This window comes from Vespa velutina, chromosome 2 (genome assembly GCF_912470025.1).
Source record: "Vespa velutina chromosome 2, iVesVel2.1, whole genome shotgun sequence".
NCBI classification, from domain to species: domain Eukaryota; kingdom Metazoa; phylum Arthropoda; class Insecta; order Hymenoptera; family Vespidae; genus Vespa; species Vespa velutina.
In genome coordinates this window covers 17584596-17605968 of record NC_062189.1, presented here as the reverse complement: position 1 = coordinate 17605968, position 21373 = coordinate 17584596, and the positions used below count along the sequence as shown (strand labels likewise).

At 29.0% G+C, this 21373-nt stretch overlaps 2 protein-coding genes across 4 annotated transcripts; one reads left to right on the top strand and one right to left on the bottom strand.

Moving 5' to 3' along the window:
- Positions 1-7382: 7382 nt before the first annotated feature.
- On the bottom strand, positions 7383-11043 carry LOC124957914 (UDP-glucuronic acid decarboxylase 1). The gene is made up of 5 exons (XM_047515449.1): positions 10755-11043; positions 8905-9516; positions 8673-8786; positions 8096-8416; positions 7383-7956 (listed from the first exon to the last, which is right to left on the bottom strand). The coding sequence occupies exons 1-5, from the start codon at positions 10813-10815 to the stop codon at positions 7688-7690; spliced, it is 1377 nt and encodes a 458-aa protein (XP_047371405.1). The 5' UTR covers positions 10816-11043; the 3' UTR covers positions 7383-7687.
- Positions 8973-20436, top strand: LOC124957912 (tripeptidyl-peptidase 2). Of its 3 annotated transcripts, none has more exons than XM_047515447.1 (20): positions 8973-9185; positions 11486-11672; positions 12330-12458; positions 12531-12698; positions 13379-13539; positions 13611-13774; positions 13854-14189; positions 14277-14546; positions 14698-15009; positions 15101-15257; positions 15385-15572; positions 15639-15793; positions 15902-16119; positions 16211-16445; positions 16551-16801; positions 17671-17682; positions 18361-18587; positions 19237-19691; positions 19763-19978; positions 20266-20436. In XM_047515447.1, exons 2-19 carry the CDS (start codon positions 11511-11513, stop codon positions 19970-19972), a joined length of 3810 nt encoding a protein of 1269 aa, XP_047371403.1. In that variant the 5' UTR covers positions 8973-9185; positions 11486-11510; the 3' UTR covers positions 19973-19978; positions 20266-20436. The 3 variants fall into 3 exon arrangements, with proteins under 3 accessions (XP_047371403.1, XP_047371402.1, XP_047371404.1); XM_047515446.1 differs by having other exon boundaries at positions 8974-9185; positions 20299-20436; XM_047515448.1 differs by lacking the exon at positions 17671-17682 and having other exon boundaries at positions 8975-9185; positions 20299-20436.
- Positions 20437-21373: the final 937 nt, after the last annotated feature.

The following is a 21373-nucleotide window of genomic DNA, read 5'->3' as shown; positions in this document are numbered from 1 at the left end:
ATATAAATTTATGCTTAATCAATCTTTTTTTTTTCTTTTTTCTCTTTTTTTTTTTTTTTTTTTTTTTTCTTTTTCTTTTTCACAAAACAAAAATATAATCAATTATCATAATCGTTCAAACGTTTGTTTTATTATACTCATTAGTATACACCGTCAAAGTTAGATTATTAAAAAGGCATATATCGTCCGACGAATTCAAATCGTAATAGAAATTGAGGCGATCAATGTGAATTTAATATTTTGATAGAAAGTATCTTTTATATAGATATGTGTACATTACATACGTCTATATAGATATGAGTACAATACATACGTCTATATAGATATGTGTATACTCTATACATCTGTACATATATAAATATACATATATATATATATATATATATATATATATACACATATACACGATAAAAACAAAGAGAAAAAGTATTCGTGATCGTTGTTATAAAATTGCAAGTTGATGGTTCGTCCGTCGGTTCGTACGGTAGGCAGGTCATTGCACGATAATAATATCGGGTACATCGAGCTCGAATATGTGAACGTAAAGCTTTTACGAAAATTAGTATTGGTCGGGATCGTAATGTTCGCGTTGCCTATAAAACGTTCCTACATATCCTACACCGGGTGTTTCGATAGTATATACATACATACATATACGTGTACATGTTCTTATATATATATATATATATATATAAAGGATATTTTATTAGCAAAATATTAAGTTGACGCTACATACACGTTTATCCTATCGTTACACTCTCACCTGGTCGAACGAATTACCACACCTGTACTATACTTCTCGAATATTACTGGTATTATCGTTCATGTGTTCACCGTAAGCGAAACTTAGATCTTTACGAGAGCTTTTGTCGTTTCTTAAACGATCGTTGAAAGTAAACGTGTGTGGTAATAAGAATTTAATAGTCTTATCAATAAAACGTTAAGGACTGAACACACGAAACGATAGCAAACACATATATATATATATATGTGTGTGTGTGTGTGTGTGCGTGCATGCTACTTTTTATTAGATTATTTTATCAAACAAATAAACAACAAATGATTTTTAATATCTTGAAAGTATCGCATTAATCCGAACGACACTTGAATAGTATACGATAAGGCATGAGTAAAGATTTATTTTCATTGTATCTTTTTCTTTTATTTCTTTTTATTTATTTATTTTTTTTTTTTTTTTCTTTGATTACTTTATTATCCACACACATACACAAAACAAATAATTTTCAATGTCATCAAAATTATGAGCTTGAAAAAAATTCGATCGAATTATTACGAGGATATATAAAAGTATTATCTATTCATAACATGCATATACAGTATCTGTAAGTTTGTATATTTCAGATAAACATAAAAGTTTATAGTGATTTTATTTAAAATGAAATATGATAAGTCAACAACCAAGGTAAGAAAGTTTCCATTATTCTCTCGCAAACGTGCGATAGAAATTATGAGAAGGATCTTCATTGTGGATTACAAAGGACGAGATATGTTTGTGGATCGTCGTCTCTTTTGAATGGAAAAGAGCTGGTAAAGCGATCGAGTGGACACCATCGAGGAAGTTGCACCTTTTTACTCGTAGACTCGATCTCCCTTTTCTGCAGGTCTTCCTCGCGTGTTCACTCTTCTTCTCTCGTGAGAAGGAAACCTTGGGAGCCCTCTTCTACTTCTTCTTCTTCTTCGTCTTCTTCGTCTTCTTCTTCGTCTTCTTCTTCTTTCTCTTGGCACTTGTTCGAACGTGGAAGACCGAAGACCGTTTTTTAAGTGCATTCGCACTCTCGAGCACTTTCCTGCGTCATCTTAGCTGTCTTACTCAACCCGCATGCATAACTAATCCCCGTTCAAAGCTTACTATATGAATGTTGTATAGTAGATACATAAAACGTTTGTTGGCTTTATTGAGAACTTAGCTTAGCAGCAATGGACATTGACCGATAACGTTTTGATATTTGCGATATTGCTGAGATTAGCTCGGGTGGTCGTGGCGTTCCTTGACCAGATGATAAGTTAACAACCTTTTGCAAACTCAATCTAGAAGGAAGTTGACTTGGTCAAGAATAATCATAAACTTTGGTATCCTCTTTGTTGATCCTTTGATCAAATTCATATATGTCTATATATATATATATATATATATATATATATATATATATATATATATATATATATCAAATAACAAATCAGTTAACTTTTTTATTATCAAAAAACAAATTTCTTATTTATTATTATATTATTAATTATTAATTTTATTATAGAACGGAGTATTAAACCTATTTTATATCTCTTTAGCTCGTATATTATATCAAAGTATCGTAAAAGTTACAAGAACGAGCATCTTAAAGATTATAAATCTCTTACATATTCTTCTCTCGTAAAGTATAATATTGAGTAAGTACTTTCTATAACGTACTTTTAGAATATTTAAAGCCCCATACATTTGTCGTTTTTATTATCAATAGGCAAGGTAGTCATTCCCGTTAGGTGAGATCATTAGAACTCTATGGATAACTCGAATGATGATAGACTGTTAAGTACGAATGTGGCTAATTTATTCGCGGTGTAAATCGTTGAAAATAGCCAATTAGAGTGTGGGGCAGGAGGGGGACGAGATGGAGCACGACAATTTGAGTGGAACGTTTCATGGCGTCGCGACGCCACTTCATTGTTTTTTCTCTCATACTGGCACGCTCGTCCCAGTACAAGAACGTCGACTACAACACAATGTTGAAGTGTCTCATCACAGTGTGATCACGTAGCTTCCCTACTACTTTCCTTTAGTATCTCTCCTTGATTGGCTATTTTTAATCGTTTATATTTAACTTGTGAAGAAGGTGATTTGAACGAATATATTCCGGAATCAACTTCTCTTTCATCAATTTTTATTTCTCGCAGTTTAATAATCTCTTTCGATAATCGATAAGATTATTTTCATTGAGAAAAGGAAAAAAAAGAAGAAAAAGAAAAAAAAAATCTAGAAATATCTTTATAGATTCATACGTTCGTGCTTTTTTTTTTTCTTTTTTTTTTTTTTTTTTGTCTTCCCCATTAGATATGGTTATGATCATTTAGAATGATAAAAACAGATAAATATCCTGAACACGAATTAAACGTTACCGTCAAGCTACGGCTTGAAACCATCATTTGCCATGTAATTATCTCCTGACAAATGTATCTGAGCATCGTTATTACATAGAGCGCAACGAGTGAGGAGGACTTACGCGTGATCAAGGAGACTTTAATTATCATAGCGCCATTGCGAGCCGTCAAAGTGGTGAAAGAGAATTTAAGAGTCCGACGATCTCTCGAACATCGTACCACATTTATTATTCTGTTAATAATTATTATAAACGTTCGTCAAATATTATCATTGGATTTAAATTACAATAGTACTACGTGATGCATTGTGGAATAATTTTAAACGTCGTCACGCTTTTTTAATGCAAATGACATGCAAAAAAGAAAAAGAGGAGAAAAAGAAGAAGAAGAAGAAGAAGAAGAAGAAGAAGAAGGAGGAAAAAAAGAAAAGAAGATCGATTTTAATTCGTCAAGAATTTCGTCCTTTTTTATTTGCTTTCATCTTTCTAACGGATCAACACGGTAGACATATAAAATACAAAAAGATATAGGTATAAAACGTCATGTATGGGAATGTATGTCGAGTAGTCCGACCCTCTTCGAATCCGTGACACGACGGTGCAGCCAACAAGAGAAGCTTCGCTGCATTATGCATAATGGAAGCACAAAAGCGGAGATGGACACCTGCACGTAACGGACATGTTGAATCTATAATGTAAATTTCTACTGAAAAGAAATACCGCAGTGCCGATCTCTTAGCCGATTTACTGAGAGACAACTTTTCCAATGCGGGTCTAGGTAATCCACCTATATTTCTCTAAGAAATGAATTTACGAAGAAAATACATAATCTATCTGTTAAGAGGCACGTTCTTTTCTTTATTGCAAAACAACGAGCAGATTCTAATCGTTTTCTTCGAATGTTAGAATATTGAGAACGTAGAAAATTTCAGTCTTAAAAAATGTAGCTCTACTTACGTAATATATTAATGACGACGATAAATTTTGCGTTTATTTTTTCCTTTTCTTTTTTTTTTTTTTTTTTTTTTTTTTTTCTTTTTTTTATTCGAACTAAACTTACGTTACCTGAATATCCGATGTCTCAGTTGGAGGTAAGAGAGATCGAATCACATGCCGTTGGACCACCGGCAAATAAATAGTAAGTGTTATTACTCCGATGACGTCGATCGACCGTTTCTCCCATTAACAAACAGGAAGTTCCTTTGATAATATTTAAATACATACATTGAATCGATAATTACTATGATATGAGATAATTATCCGAGTATAGTTTTATCGATCTCGAATCAGAAAATTCGTTCGGGAAACAATATTATTTCCTATAATGAATCTCATTAATCGTCTCATAATCGAGTTTTGTATCATGTCTGAGTAGAAAAAAAAAAAAAAAAAGAAGAAGAAACAAACAAAACCAAACAAACGAACATTTAAATAATTTGCAATATAACTTATAATTATTCTTGGAAAATATTAAACCTTTAGTATATGCGATTAACGATTGTAATATAATCGATCGGAAAAATGACGAAATAAAATTTGAAGAATACGAATATATATATATGATTGTGTAACTTTTGAATATACTATAACGTGACGTTATATAGAGAATTAAAACTCCGACGTGGTTTTAAGATTGGTCAAAGTAAAAAAAAAAAAAAAAAAAAAAAAAAAAAAAAAAAAAAAAAAAAAAAAAAAAAAAAAAAAAAAAAAAAAAAAAAAAAGAAAAGAAGGCGATTCTCTTATCTTGTAGTCAATTATGTCGACTTGAAATATTTCATAGTCTTCACCTTTCGGACATTTTGGTATTCATTCGTCGAGTGTAGTTGTGATACATATCCCGGATGCGATGATTATCGTTAAGAATCGCATCGTCTCGTTCTTCCATCTCTCTCTCTCTCTCTCTCTCTCTCTCTCTCTTTTCTCTATCGTTCTCCTTGTCGTACAAGTTATCTTCTGCATATAGTCTTCTCTTTCTTAAGAGACAGGACGACCACGCGCGCCCTGTCAGAGAGCCCACGCGTCACCCATTACGTTCAATCGGCCCTTCAAATGCGATCTAAACGGGCACGAATGATTCTTCACAAGCTCGTCCTGAAATCCGTATCATGAGATATCTACGTGCTCATCGTCCACGACGGAATTATAATATTATCTAGTCTGATCAGCTTCAACCAAGAGAGAGAGAGAGAGAGAGAGAGATACAGACAGAGATAGAGAAAAAAAATAATCTGAGATATATTGCGTAAGGGAAGTCTCCGGTTATTTCTTATAGCATGATGTCTGTGTATGTGTATGTATGTGTATATATGTACGTATACATATGCTCTATGTCTATGAAATGTAAAAGATTTCTCTCTCTTTCTCTCTCTCTCTATCTATCTATCTATCTATCCTGTCCATCTATATCTTTCTCTGTCTCTCTCTCTCTTTGATATACAAGATAACGTAATGTAAAACAACCATTATCACGATATCGTTCGATCAAATGATATAATAAGGTGGGCCAAAATTTCTTCAAAGATGATTTGTAAAAATCGATTACTTTTTTTTTTTTTCCCCGAGACACTTTTCGAACTAATATATTTTTTCTTTCCTTTTGGAAATTGTTAAACTACAAGTCCGTAACATTTTTTACTATCTAATAAAGAAGGACTAATTGGTATTAAAAAGAATCGGCTTCGAATCTGTATTTTTCTGGTTTTCTTTTTCTCTTCTGAAATATTTTAATTTATAACTACAAAGGAAGAAAAAAAAAATAGAAACAGTATTTACAACGATTTATAAAGATCTTTGAAATATTTTATTTATTTTTACGAAGACTAGTCACACCTTGGATATATTATATATAATTTTTTTTTTCTTTTTTTTCACCCCCTCCCCCATTAGAATATACTCGTATAATTTATAAACATGTATATATGGAAAAAACAATGGAACAATCATTAAGCGCGTAAAATTGACACAGTAACGCAAAAAAAAAATATATATATATATATATGTATATATATATATATATATATATATATATATTTTGAATAAATGTACATACAAATTATTGTTATTAATCTAATTAGTCGGTAATATTTAAATGTAAGTTAGCATTAGTAGAAATATCCAAGTTTACGATAATTTGATATTCCTACAAGTTTGACGATATAATATATAAAAACAATAAATTAATTTGATTTTAACTATTTTACACAGTTTTTCTCTCTTTTAAATTTTTTTTTTTTTTTTTTTTTTTTTTTTTTCATACGTTGTTTATATCATAATAATAAATTATTTCGTAATATATATTGGTGATGGCAAACGGGGAAATGTTTTTTTTTTCTTTTCGTTCTTTTTCTTTTTCTTTTTTTTACAGATTTACTATGATCACACATACTTGTTGTTGTTTTTAGTGTTCAATTACACTTAACGTATAAAATTACTTTCCCAATTTCCTTTGCGCCGTTTCATTACAGTTTCATCGTTTATAATCGTAGAAAATCAATATTCGGAGTAACATCGTTGAGGACATTAATGTCAAATGAAAGTAAATATTACTTATCTAATTTTTCAAAGAGACAGCATCTCTCGAAAGGTACTTCAAATTTTGATTTATGCTATACATTTACGTATATACATATATGTCTGCATGTGTATATATATATATATAATATCGTATATATCACACGATAGAAGGATTATAACGATAATACAAAAATTACTTTCGCGCGATCTTATTATTAGAACAATGGAGGAAAAGAATTAAAATAAAATCAATCTATATATATATATATATTATACTTATCTATTTAATCAATAGATAAGTAAAATAAGCAGTTCGTGTATTATTTATCACATGATAATTCATTACGATTGTTATATCGTTAAAATTATATATACTATATATACATGTATATGTATGTATCCCAAGAAAATCGATGGGACTAGTATTGTGTAGCATTTAACTTTAAGCGTTGTTGTGTATTATTGACGTCGAAGAACACAATAAACACGTGTGAAATGTAAATATGTATTTGAGTTAATTAATCATAGAAGAAACAAAATGACACAGAGTAAAAAGACAGAGAGAAAATTTGATCATCTTAGCTAATCCAAGAGTAGGCATTTATATTTATATATATATATATATTATTTGCAATAATAAATAAATATATATATATATATATATATTTATTATTGCGAATAATATATATATATATATTATATATATATATATTATATATATATATATATATATATATATATATATATATTATTTGCAATAATAAATAACAAAACAAAACAAAAAGAACAAATGAAAAGATAATATTTCGTCGGAGTTACAAAATAATATTAATTAAATCTTAATCGATTTTTATGTTAGTCGCATTAAAAGGTGCAATTCCATATTGATAAGATTTCATCTGTAATTAGGTATAATTCTGTGTCAATTAATTTCTAAATTTTCGTAGAATCCAGAATTGGACGGGGAATCTTTTGGCACATAGTGGTCCATGACTCAGTGACTATAACTTCTGTCACTTATTAAGATAGGGTTTTTACGAATGTAACAACGAATCATACTCTTAGAGATGATCTATTATATCATGATCATTTTTATAAGATGAATGTTTAATACTATCCTTTTGCGAGTGCATCGTTCTTTGCAATTCTTTCGCAAAATACATGATAGTTTTTTTCAAACCTTCGGCTAAAGGAACTTTCGGTTGCCAATTTAAATATTTTTTTGCTCTGCTAATATCTGGCCTTCTTCTTTGTGGATCGTCTTCTACCGCGGCAAGTTCAACTATTTTACTAGTACCACCAACTAAATCCTTTATAATAAAGGCGAATTCTGTAAGAATCGAGAAGAAGAAAAAAAAAAAAAAGAAGCACGTTAATGTTAAGTTTATTTTTTCTTTTTCTTTCATTTTTTTTTCTTTTTCTTTTTTTTTCTTTTTTTTTTTAGATAATTTACAAAGTTTTTCCTTTACCTTCGATGGTGTGTTCAACCGGATTGCCGATATTTACGGGCAACGTGTAATTAGAAGCCATTAAGGCAACCAATCCATCTACCAAATCTGTGACATACTGAAAAGATCTTGTTTGCTTTCCATTACCATAAATGGTGATCGAGTCGTTTTGCAAAGCCTGAAGAATAAAATTTGATACGACCCGTCCATCGTTCATGTGCATTCTTGGTCCAAAAGTATTAAAAATTCGTGCTACTCGTACCGACACACCTTCTTGTCTCATGTAGGCGTAACTTAAAGTTTCGGCAACTCTTTTCCCTTCGTCATAGCACGCTCTTGGACCTGAATGGATATATTACATAAAAGAAAAAAAGAAAAAAAAAAAAAAAAAAAAAAAAAAAAAAAAAAAGAAAAAAAAAAGAAAGAAAGAAAGAAAAAATAACTGAAATGAAAGCGTGCCAAAGCGTTTTTTTTTACGTAACGTTGAACATTCATTTCCCTCATTAAATTAATTACAAAATAATAATAATAATAATAACAATAATAATAATAATAATAATAATAATAATAATAATAATAATAATAAAGAGAAACCTACCGATAGGATTAACGTGACCCCAGTAAGTCTCCATCTGGGGATGCTCGTTAGGATCCCCATAAACTTCAGACGTACTGGCAATTAATACACGTGCTCCAACTCGCTTGGCGAGTCCTATAAATTTTTTTTTCAAAGATTACATTATATTGTATATTCTATCGTCGATAATCTCTACTCGTAATAAGACACGTTAAAAAAAAAAAAAAAAAAAACACGATGCATACATACATACCTAACATATTTATAGTACCAAGCGTATTAGTTTTAATTGTTTTAACAGGATTCAACATGTAATGGGGTGGACTGGCTGGACTGGCCAAATGATAGATCTCATCAACTTCCAAATACAATGGCCTTACGATGTCGTGATGTACCAATTCGAAATTCTCATGGCCGACCCAGTGCTCGACATTTCTCTTTCGTCCAGTAAAAAAATTATCCACAACTATAACTTCATGACCGGCCAACATCAATCGATCTACCAAATGTGAACCAACGAAACCAGCTCCACCGGTAACCAATATCCTTTTACGATTTTTATAATTGAGGAACTTCACCGTAGGAAAATCCTTCGGCACCCGATTCTCGATCTTCGCTTCGAGATGACGTAATTTACCTTCGAGCTCCCGTATACGAATTTTAGCCTCCTCGATATCCTTGATATCGTTATTGCCAATAAGTCTACCACCATATTCATCTCGACCTTCGATCTTCTCTAGTAGCAATTCATTTTCATTTTTTTTTTGAAACTTCCTGATACGTTCCACCTTGTTTATGTTTTGCCGAGACGGAGAATAATCTTCTTCGACTTCTGTACTTACCAAACCTTTGTAGAATCCTAGAACTGTAAGGATTTTTTTTTCTTTTTTTTTTTTTCAATTATTATTACTTTGTAAACTTCGTTTATTTTTTTTCTTTTCTTTTTTTTTTTTTTTTTTTTTTTTTTTTTTTTCATACTCGTACACAATTTTCATTCGGGTTAGAAACAATGTTGAAAGTTTAATAAACGAAGCCGGAGAACTGCGCTTGGTGTATCGTGAAAAAAAGTTCGTCGAAATACGTGACTTTGTATTTTCGCGCGAAAAAGTTATGAAAAAGTCGTTAATAGTCTAAAAATCAGTTCGTATTTATATCGAAACTATTTTGTTGAAATTCGACTGTTAGGATTATAATATGAATTTAATCGACGTTATCGAATTTATTTTTAGAATATTTACGAATCTTTTTCTTGTCTTTTTTTTTTTTTTTTCTTTTTTTTTTCTCGATTAATGCGAAAACAAAATTTGGCGCGAAATTTGCCGATAGATAAATTCTTTATGCGACGTAGGATGCAAGAGAATTCGTATTGCTCGCGTATTACAAAATATAGGTTCTTATCTGTAAGTATGAAGATACGTTTTAAGTATCCGATACTTAAAACATGTCGACATGTTACAAATTGGTATCTAATTTTGATTATCGATATGTTATTACGACTACTTGAGGAAAAAAAGAGGAAAAAAGAAAAAAAAAGAAAAAAAAAAAACAATCGATCTAAAAAAATACGAAAATTATAAGAAAAATTTCAATTGGCTTTCTACCATTATGCTGTTCAACTATCGTTCTTATTTATCGTATTTCTTTTTTATTTTTTTTATTTAGTTATTTTTGTTTTTTTTTATTATTATTATTTTTTTTTTTATTTTTATTTTTATTTTTATTTATTTTTTTTTTTTCTTCAGTATTACTTTGCCCTTAGAAATAAATAATATAGTCGAACGAAAAGAGTACGATTCATTGTTATTTTGTCATTGACATTAAAGATTTGTTGGCTTGCTTCATTGTTATTTCGTTAGCTTCTCATACTTTGTCTTCGTTCGTAATCGTACGATCGCGAAAACAATTATACGATTATGCAAACGAATATCTCATAACAATATCGAAATGAATTTAATTCTTGCGAATGAAGATACATATAAGCGATAACATCTACGATCGGAAAGTTCGAACGATTGAAATGGCATTGATTATTATTCAACGATAAATTTTTATATATTTCCTCAGAGAAAAGGAAAAAAAAAAGAATTAAAGGAAACAACATACCTAGAATAATACAAACGATGGATAGGGCAAGCTGTTTCATCTTTCTCTGGGTGATGACCATGCTTTTGTATTGCACATGTCGCACTTCAATATATTTTGATCACTGTTCTCATTAGAGTGCCAACACATCGATATGGTTTCCTATGCGGAACAGAGAAACCGTAGGTGGATCGTGCATTTTTCAAAACACAACTCAAACGAACATAACCTCGGAAATAGTTGGCTCCCGACGCGTAACGCAAATATAAACGGTAGCCTTCCTAAGTGATCACGATATCGCGTATGATTACCACCACTAAATGATTATTGACGTAGTATAGATGTTGCCATCTATATGCAGTTATATGTAAATACATATACGATCTGGCTCGTAATTTAGATTTATCTGTTTGAATTAAACGGCGAATAAATGTAAAATTCATACTGTTAAAATGAAACATAACGATGGATATATCAAATGTTAATGATCATTTTAATTATGATTTGTCGTTTGTTAAAAAAAAAAAAAAAAAAAAGAAAAAAAGAAAAAAAAAAGAAAAAGAAAATTATAAGATCACATCTTTATACCTACAGTCGATAAGTTAACCTCCAAAAAATGTTCAAATTTCTCTTCGGTTTGTCTTCTCGTCCGTTTGTTCGTATCTGCACACGCAGGCGCAGAACCTATTTTTTGATTGATATATAAAGGCAGTGGCAGTACAAAGGAAACATCTCAAGTGGTTTTTCTGCAGTAACGGTGGCAGTGGCATTTGAAACATGGCAGACATCATTGACTGTAATTTTCCTGTGTGGGGCCTACTGCCTAAAAAAGAAACAGGTGTCACTCAATTTCTCACGAAATATCCCGAATACGATGGACGAGGCGTCATTATTGCTATTCTCGATTCCGGTGTCGATCCTGGAGCACCGGGTATGCAGGTGAGAACAGTCAACACACAAAGACACGCCTCGGTTAGACGCTCTTACACCATTTTATTTTATTTTCGAAATAATACCGCCAAACCCATATATTTAGTTTTCCCACTCTTGATTACGTTCCATTCGCGCTTCCATTGTCTTCTTTGTATAACTTTATTGCTATTGATGAATCTCTTTCTATTTTGTTTTTGCTTTTTTTTTCTTTTCTTTTTTTTTTTTTTTCTTTTTTTTTCTTCTTCATTTTGGCACATATTCAACCTATCCTTAATACTGAACATTTTGTTTAGTTACTCAAATTACAAGAATCTTGTTTTTGAAATGTACAACTTATACAAACATTAGTCGGGATGGTCATTGTCATTGAACTTTATCATGCAAAGTCATTGTTTGTTTTTCTTATTTTAGGCTTAATTTTGATTACACACATATATATATATATATATATATATATATATATATATCACTTGTCTGTTAATATTGTTGATTCATCGCAAAGTTGTAAAATATTTTGCTAAGATTTTTCTTCCTTTTATCTTTTTTCTTTTTTTTTTTTTTTTCTTTTTTTTGTTCTATTCTTGATTCTCGAAAGTTGGATAATTATTATTTGCCGTGTGATAGAAAGTAATGACGATGTACAAGTGTAATCATTAATTTCAGGTGACCTCGGATGGAAAAACAAAAATAATTGAAAGATTTGACTGCAGCGGTGCCGGCGATGTTGACACAAGCAAAATTGTACAGGCTCCGGATGGATATATAAATGGTATCACTGGTCGTAAATTAAAGGTATTTAATTTGATTTTTTTTTAAGAAATTGAAATGAAATGTGAAACTTACATTTCAAGTTTTTATTTAAAGGTCCCTACAAATTGGAATAATCCAAGTGGTGAATATCATATCGGGATAAAAAATGTATTTACATTATATCCTGGCAAATTAAAAGACAGAATTACAGCGGAAAGAAAAAAAAAATTTTGGGACGATGGACAAAAAGCTGCACTTGCAGAAGCTAGTAGAGCGTTACAAGTAATATTTTTTTTTATTGTTTCTCCTTTTATTTCTTTCTTTTTTTATTTTATTATGAATAATTACAGATATAAATCAAAAATTGATTTGCATAAGAATCATTGAGAGTATCAACAAAACGGTTGTTTTAATTAAATTTTTTTTTTTTTTTTTTTTTTTTTTTTTTTTTTTTGTTTTTCTTTTTTTATAATCGAAGATAATAATATAACGTTTAGAATTTTAAAATCAATTTTTAACATTAGAAAATTTGTTGAATGAATTATTATAAGTATACATTTAATGAACCACTGTTGTAATTAGAATTTTAGACCATGTGATCCAAAGATAGTGTTGTATGTTAAACCATGTAATTAGGACGGCTGTTTCACAACAAGCTACAGTGATTGGTGTCTAATGCTATTTATATTTGGCAGTTTGAAGTGATGTAAAGCTATTGATGACATTACATAATATGTAGTTTGATAGAGAAATTGGACTACTCTGATAGATAGCTATTGTCTTCTCTTATGCATGTCTGTGTGTGTGTGTGTGTGTGTGTGTGTATTTAATTTTTCTCCCTATATATATATATATATATATATATATATATATATATTTTTTTTTTTTTCTTTTAATTTTATTATATTTTGTTTCTACAAAATAAAAATTTTATGTTTATAATTAATATTTGAAATATATAGGAATTTGAGGCCAAGAATCCACAATTATCCACCTTAGAAGAAAAATTACAAAAAGAGGAATTAGAAGCTAGAGTAGAAGTACTCATTAATGCAGAAAAAAAATATTCAGATTCTGGACCTACGTATGATGTTGTTGTTTTTCATGATGGTGAAATGTGGAGGTAATTATATCTCAAAATAAATAATAATATTATATATTTATTTATTTATTTATTTATTATTATTATTATAGAGCGTGCATTGATACTTCTGAACAAGGTGATTTAGAATCTGGTGTTTATCTTGGAGAATATTCTTTGACGAAAGAATATGCTCCTCTAACTCAAGAAGATCAGTTAAATGTTAGCATTAATGTTCATGATGAAGGAAATACACTTGAAATAGTTAGTCTTTGTTGTAAGTAATTAATGTCTTTAATTTATTCAATAGTAATCATTCAATGAATATAAATTTCATTTAACTTGATATATTTTAGCAAGTCATGGAACGCATGTAGCTTCAATAGCAGCAGCTTATTTTCCTGAAAACCCGGAATTAAATGGTGTAGCACCTGGTGCTCAAATAATTTCACTAACAGTAGGAGATGGACGAATAGGCACTATGGAAACAGGAACAGCAATAGTAAGGGCAATGATAAACATCATGCAGCGTAGAAAAGAAAAAATTCATCTTATAAATATGAGTTATGGTGAACATGCTCATTGGTCTAATGCAGGACGAATAGGAGAATTAATGAACGAAGTTATTGATAAGTATGGTATAACATGGGTTGCATCTGCTGGAAATCTTGGACCAGCGTTATGTACTATTGGTATGGAAACAATAACTAATGTCATTAAATTTGTATATATGTTATATTTATATAATATTAAATTAATTGTCTTTAATTGTGCTATAGGAACACCACCAGACATCAATTCAAACAGTATTATTAGTGTTGGTGCTTATGTTTCACCTGATATGATGGTGGCTGAATACTCTCTAAGAGAAAAAATGCCTGGTATGCCATACACATGGTCTTCTCGTGGTCCAATGATAGATGGTGGTTTTGGTGTTACTGTATGTGCTCCTGGTGGAGCTATTACGAGTGTTCCTAATTTTACATTAAGAAAAAGTCAACTTATGAATGGTACAAGCATGGCCAGTCCACATGTTACTGGTGCCATTGGTATGTATGACTAATATGTCTCTATAAAATTTATTTATATTTAGAAATTATATATTTTGAAATATTATCCTTTCTTTTTCTAAATACATATGTTAATTGTTCATACACACATATATATATGTATATATATATTTATTTATACATATTACAGCGGTGCTTATATCTGGACTTATAGCTAAAGGTTGTCCATATTCCCCATATAGTATCAAAAGAGCTCTTGAAAATACTGCTTTATACATATCAACTTTGGATCCATTTGCACAAGGTTCAGGCTTATTGCAAGTTGAACGTGCATTTGATAATCTTGTTGCCTATTGCGATGCACCAGAAAGAGATGTCAGATTTTCAATCAGTTGTACCGCACATAATTCGAAAGGAATTCATATGAGAATCGGTGTTATTGATCGGCCGAAAGATTATCCAGTTACTGTTGAACCAGTATTCCTTGATAGTGAAAACACCGGTATAATTTTATTATAAATTCTTTTCTTTTTTTTTTATATATATACATATATATATATAATTAAAAGTATACAATTTTTTAAACATCACAGATCCATCACGTAAAATTGATTTTAATTTAAAATTGACTTTGGTGTGCGAGGCATCTTGGGCTCGATTTCCAACGCATCTTGACCTAATGCATATGCCCCGTGCTTTCTCAATTAGTATCGATGGTTCTAATTTGCCAGAAGGTGTTCATGCTACAAGGTGAGAAAGTAAACAATTTTTGTTTTGTATTAAGTACATATATAAAGCCATATATGTAGCATTGAATATTTATCTGGCGAAACGTATACTATATATCATTTTTTTTTTTTCTTGATAAAAATTTCAGCGTTAGAGCTTATGATGTAACCAATATTGCAAAAGGGCCAGTGTTCCAAATTCCTATCACGGTAGTGCAACCAATGGTACTGCCAAAAACAGCTCTTCTCCCTGATCTAATATATACAAATGTTTTATTTAAACCAAATACAATCAAGCGTCATTTTATTCTCGTTCCCGAGGATGCCACATGGGCAGGTAAAATAAATTCAAAATTGTTTTTTATGTCAATGTATAATAGCAATAACTCAATTTAAATTATAGTTCTCAAGTTAAGGAGTACAGAAAAGGACAAGACCAGCAGATTTGTACTTCATACTATTCAATTGAAACCACGATTAGCATGTAAAACACTTGAAGTTAATAAAATGATAGGAGTTACACCACAAACAGAATGTGTTCAACCATTTGCTGTTGAGGTATTGTTAATATTTATTTATTCCTTTATCATACAATTTAATATGTTTCTAAAAGTTGTTGATTTGTCTTTTTGATATGCATTTCAACAATATGAATTTTATGTCTAGGGTGGTTTGATTGTGGAAGTTGTTATTGCAAAATATTGGGCAAGTTTAGGGGATATGTTAATAGATTACTCAATAGAATTTCATGGTATTCGTATAATAAATGGTAACTTAACAATGCAATCGGGCGATGGTATAAATCGCTTAGAAATACGAAGTTCTTTAAGAATTGAAGAAGTTGTACCATGCGTTACTCTTAAATCATCTGTACAAATTTTAAAGTATGGTGTGACATATTATTTTTATTAATCATGTTCTATAATAATTGTGAATCGTTAATTGTCGTTATTATATTTACCTTTATAATTTCAGACCGACGGATTCAAAAGTTATTCCTTTACGAAATCGTGACATTATTCCACCAACCAGACAAATTTATGAATTACAATTAACATACACATTCCATTCAGCAAAAGCAACTGAAGTTACGCCAAATGCTGCACTACTTAGTAATTTGCTGTATGAGAGTGAATATGAGAGTCAAATGTGGATGATATATGATAACAACAAACAACTTGTTGCCTGTGGTGATGCATATCCATCTAAGGTAAGTATATATAAATATCAATATAAGTAGAAATTGTATAATATAAAAAATTAGAAAAAGAAAGAAGAAAGAAAACGAAAAAATAATAAGATATTATGATCGTAGTACACTATTCAAAAATTGGAAAAGGGTGACTATACATTGAAGATGCATGTACGTCACGAAAAGAAAGAATTATTAGACAGATTAACAGATATGCCTTTGCTTTTGAGTCAAAAACTTAATAATCCGATAATACTTGATATTTATGCCAGTCAATCTCAGGCAATGATTGGTGGAAAAAAGATGGTTGCCGCATCTGTTCCACCTGGGCATATTCTTCCCTTATTTGTTGCGCCTATGTTAAATGAAAGCAAGTAAGTATTTACACTCTATTCATTTTACATAATGTGATATATAGTTAAATACAAAGCGATTACAATTTTGTTTCTTACTCAATGAAGATGATAAAAAATTATTAATATACCATAAAGCAAAGGTGAGCAACTTTTTTTCCGGTGCGAGCCGTACAATTCCTCTCACCATCAATCAATCCGTTTCTTCATTACTTATATAAATTTATTAATCATTATTTAAACCAATTATTCATAAATAGACAGAAACAAAAACAGTGTAGCTCATGAGTTTTATCACCAAATAAGGTAAGTAAATAGGAGCGCAAACTATATATGTAACCCGTTGACCATCAGTTGCTCACTTTTGCCATAGAGAATTAGTTATCTATATGCAAACGTTTTTTACTGAGATGATTGATAATTATGTTTTATATGTATGCACACACAACACACACACACACATCAAAAAAAAATTTACAACAAGAAAAAAGACAAAAAAGAAGATCAAGTATCCGAGATCAAATATTTATTCAAACAATAGCTTGGATTTACTTTTATTTCTTCACATATGTGTGTATGTATATATATATATATATATATATATATATATATATATATGTACATATATGTACATATATGTTGATCTTTTTAAGCACGCATTACAATAATTTTCTCTGAAATAAGTGGATTATCGTCCACTTTTTGATAGCCCTACTTTTATCAATTTTTATTTACAGCTGATCTTGATACTTGATAAAAAAAAATCGAGTTTAAAATATTTCAAATATTATTTAAAAAAAAAAAAAATCGAGTTTAAAATATTTCAAATATTATTTTGCTATTAAAAGCTACTAAGATATAACTTTCTTCTTTTTCATCTTTCAATGCAGCACAGAAAACAAGTGAGTTCATAATATTATTTTTATTAACTTCTTTGCAAGTTGACATGCTTTAAACAGAGTTAAGGATATATGCCAAAAAAATATTATTCATCTAATTATTAAAATGTATAACAATGCAAATGCCTATCAGTTTTTGATGCAATAATGCTTATTGTATATCCCTGACTCACTATACATCATTCTGCTGCACGAACATTTTTCAAAATACATGAAAACAGCTGTTTACCTATTTCATAACCAATTAATTGAGCACAATTTTTTTTTTTTTTTTTTTTTTTTTTTTTTTTTTTTTTTTTTTTTTTTTTTTTTAATAAAAATGAGCTTTTTTTTTATAAATTTTGATCTCAGAAATTTGATGAGGTGTAGTATAGTTAATGATAAAATATATAAAAAATATTGAAATGAAAAGCTTATATTAATATCAAATGTTTTGATAGTATAACAATATATATATATATATACAAATATATATATATATATATATATATATGTATATTGATATTGCTTTCTGTATCATATTATATTCTTACACATGTGCTTACTTAAGCCTTTAAAATATATCTGTTAATGGTTTTCTGCTTGGTTACTTCCTATCATATATAATAAGAATAATTGAAAAGATGTACAAATATTTGTATTAAAAAAAAAAAAAATAATTTTTGTTTTATCTCTTTCAAGGATATCCAAAGGTGCTACTCTTGGTAGTTATCTACAAGGTACAATTACATTATGTAAAGATGAATTGGATAGGAAAGTAGATTACTATACGTTTAAATACATATTATCTGAACCTACTAAAAAATCAAGTAATGCTACATCTAAATCAGATAAGGAAAAAACTACCAAATGGGATGAATACAATGAAGCACTACGAGATTTAAAATGCACATGGCTTGCAAAACTTGGTAATTCAATATTTTATTTTCACGATCTCTGTTTATATATATATATGTACATACATATGTATATATATATATATATTAGTTTTCATAATAGTCATAATATTACATTATTTTTTTATTTCATTCATCGACATATAAATTTCTATATTTTTTTCCCGGTTTTGCTTCTTCATATAGCACCATCTATACGTAAGTTATTACGATATATATTGTAATATGTTCTTCTTGAAATTTAATTTACAATTCTTATCGCCGTACGATACAAATGGTGATTTTTTTTTCTCCTTCTCTGTCAACAAGTTCAATAATTCATTTGCACATACATTTTTTGCATGTTAAATTACAAATATATTTAATATATTTCTTTCCATTTCTTGATTTGTCCATAATATACATTTGTTTTACTTTGTCCATAATTTACAAGTGAATTATAATATTTTCGTATCCTTGACGTGCAATAAGTATTATCAATGATCTTATAAATTACAAAAGATATTCATAAAAAAAAAAAAAAAAAAAAAAAAAATAATAATAATAATAATAATTTTGTAAACACTATGTTATATATTGTGTATCTAATATAAATTAAATACGTTTAATTGTGTTCTATAATAATAATTGTGTGTATATAATATAAATATTTTTATAACAGAACCAGGTGAATATGCAAACTTATTGTATGGAGAATTGAAGAACATCTTCTCAGATCACTTGCCTGTACATACTGCCATGTTGACATCATTGGATTCTCCTGAAGCACGTCGTCATGTACCTCATGATGATGTATCTGAAAATTCTATTGCTCTTGCCAATCAAATATTAGCCGTTGCAGATGTTGTCATTACAAATATTGATCAGGATAAACTATTAGCCTACTATGGCCTAAAGACTGATCAACGATCTGATGCTGCCAAAATTAAAGCAACAATGGATAAACAAAAGAATACATTAGTAGAAGCGTTAGTGAAAAAAGGTTGTGCGTTAGCACGATTATATGTCCATGGTACAAAAAAAGGTGATGGTAATAGTTCTCATGAGCATTTACTTGAGGGTGTTACAAACATATGGCAAGAAGTACAGAAATTTGCTGAACCAACTGACAATAAGGTACATTTTTGTTTTGTTAAAATGACATAAGCACATATCATATATTGTTTTTCTTTTTTTTTTTTTTTTAGGTGCTTATATTATCTTTGTGGCATGCACACATTAATAATCATTATGGACGATATTTGAAATTATTGACACGTTTTTATGAAGAAAAACCAATAAAAGAAATAGATGAAAAGTGTATAGAAATTACAAGGACTTTGGGTTGGAATCATTGGTCGCATCATATAATTGCAAGCATACCAGCACGTTATCCAGGAGCATATAGGACATTTTGATTAATAGTAAGTAGAAGAAAGATGACGCATAGAATATTAAAGTTTTTAATATTTTTAGTTTTCATATTTATATTATATTTTTTCATATTTATATCATACCTTTTTACATATATTATTCATTCAATATAAAGATTGTAAATATGTTAATATAAGTTAATAAGGGATATATAAAATTTATAGTAAAAAAAAAAAAAAAAAAAAAAAAAAAAAAAAGAAAGATAAAAGACAAAAAAAATCAGATTTTATAAAACTTTAATGATTAAATTTTTTAATATGAAAAATATTTTTTTTAGGATATTGACGAACAAATCATGAATTCTTTTCAGATTTAACACAATTTTTGGCTAACATCGTAATAAGAAAAACAAACTTTAAGAATGAGTTTTTAATTGCACTGTAATGATAATGACATTGTGTCATGCAGATGTAAAATACATTTAGAAAAATATTATTTTATTCATAGAGAAAAAAACAAAAATAATAATAATAATAATAATAATAATAATAATAATAATAATAATAATAATAATAATAATAATTTAGAGAAATAATTAAAATACTAAACTCTTATAAAAAAAAATGAGTCATATTCGTACCTACATATATGGTTTATGCAGACCATAAAAAAATAACTATAAATCATTTTTCTGCTTACACAAATATTACATAGCAATAATTATATGGAACATTTTTCATTAACAACACAATGCAATGTTAAAGATTTTAGTTAAATATGTGAAATGATATTAGCAAAATATTTGACGATTTAAATGAATATAAATTTTGAATATGATATATGCGGGGCTGATTACTCCATGCTTCATCAGAAGTGTTATATACTTTGAGACTGCATTTTAAAGGCGCTTATTACGTCATGTTGATGGCTGAATAATTGATAAATTGTATCAATAAATTCAGGCTATATAACATACAGACTTCTTTTATGGAAAAAAAAATGAAAAAAAATGAAAAAAAAAAAAAAACAAAAAAACAAACAAAAAAAAAACAAAAATATATAAAACTTATTATGTTATTATTTCTGAAATAAACATGTGACTGTATCATTACGAAGCTCAAATAGTTTATTTATGATATACATTAATGTAATAGAACATATATGTAATAATGACATGCAACATCTCTTTATTAAATTTTGTGCCATCCTACATAAATGTTGCATAAATTCAAGTAGTAGTACTATCATTACAAGCACAACAAATATTACTGGCCAAGACAAAGTTTCTTTTCTCTCATTTTTTTTCTTTTTTTTTTCCTTTTTTTTTTTTTATATATATATAACAATAAATTTACATACTGTCAGTATACTATAAAATAATCCATCGATGCTGAAGATGCCCGCTATAGAATATAATTTAATAAAAAAGAGGGAGAGAGGAGCTT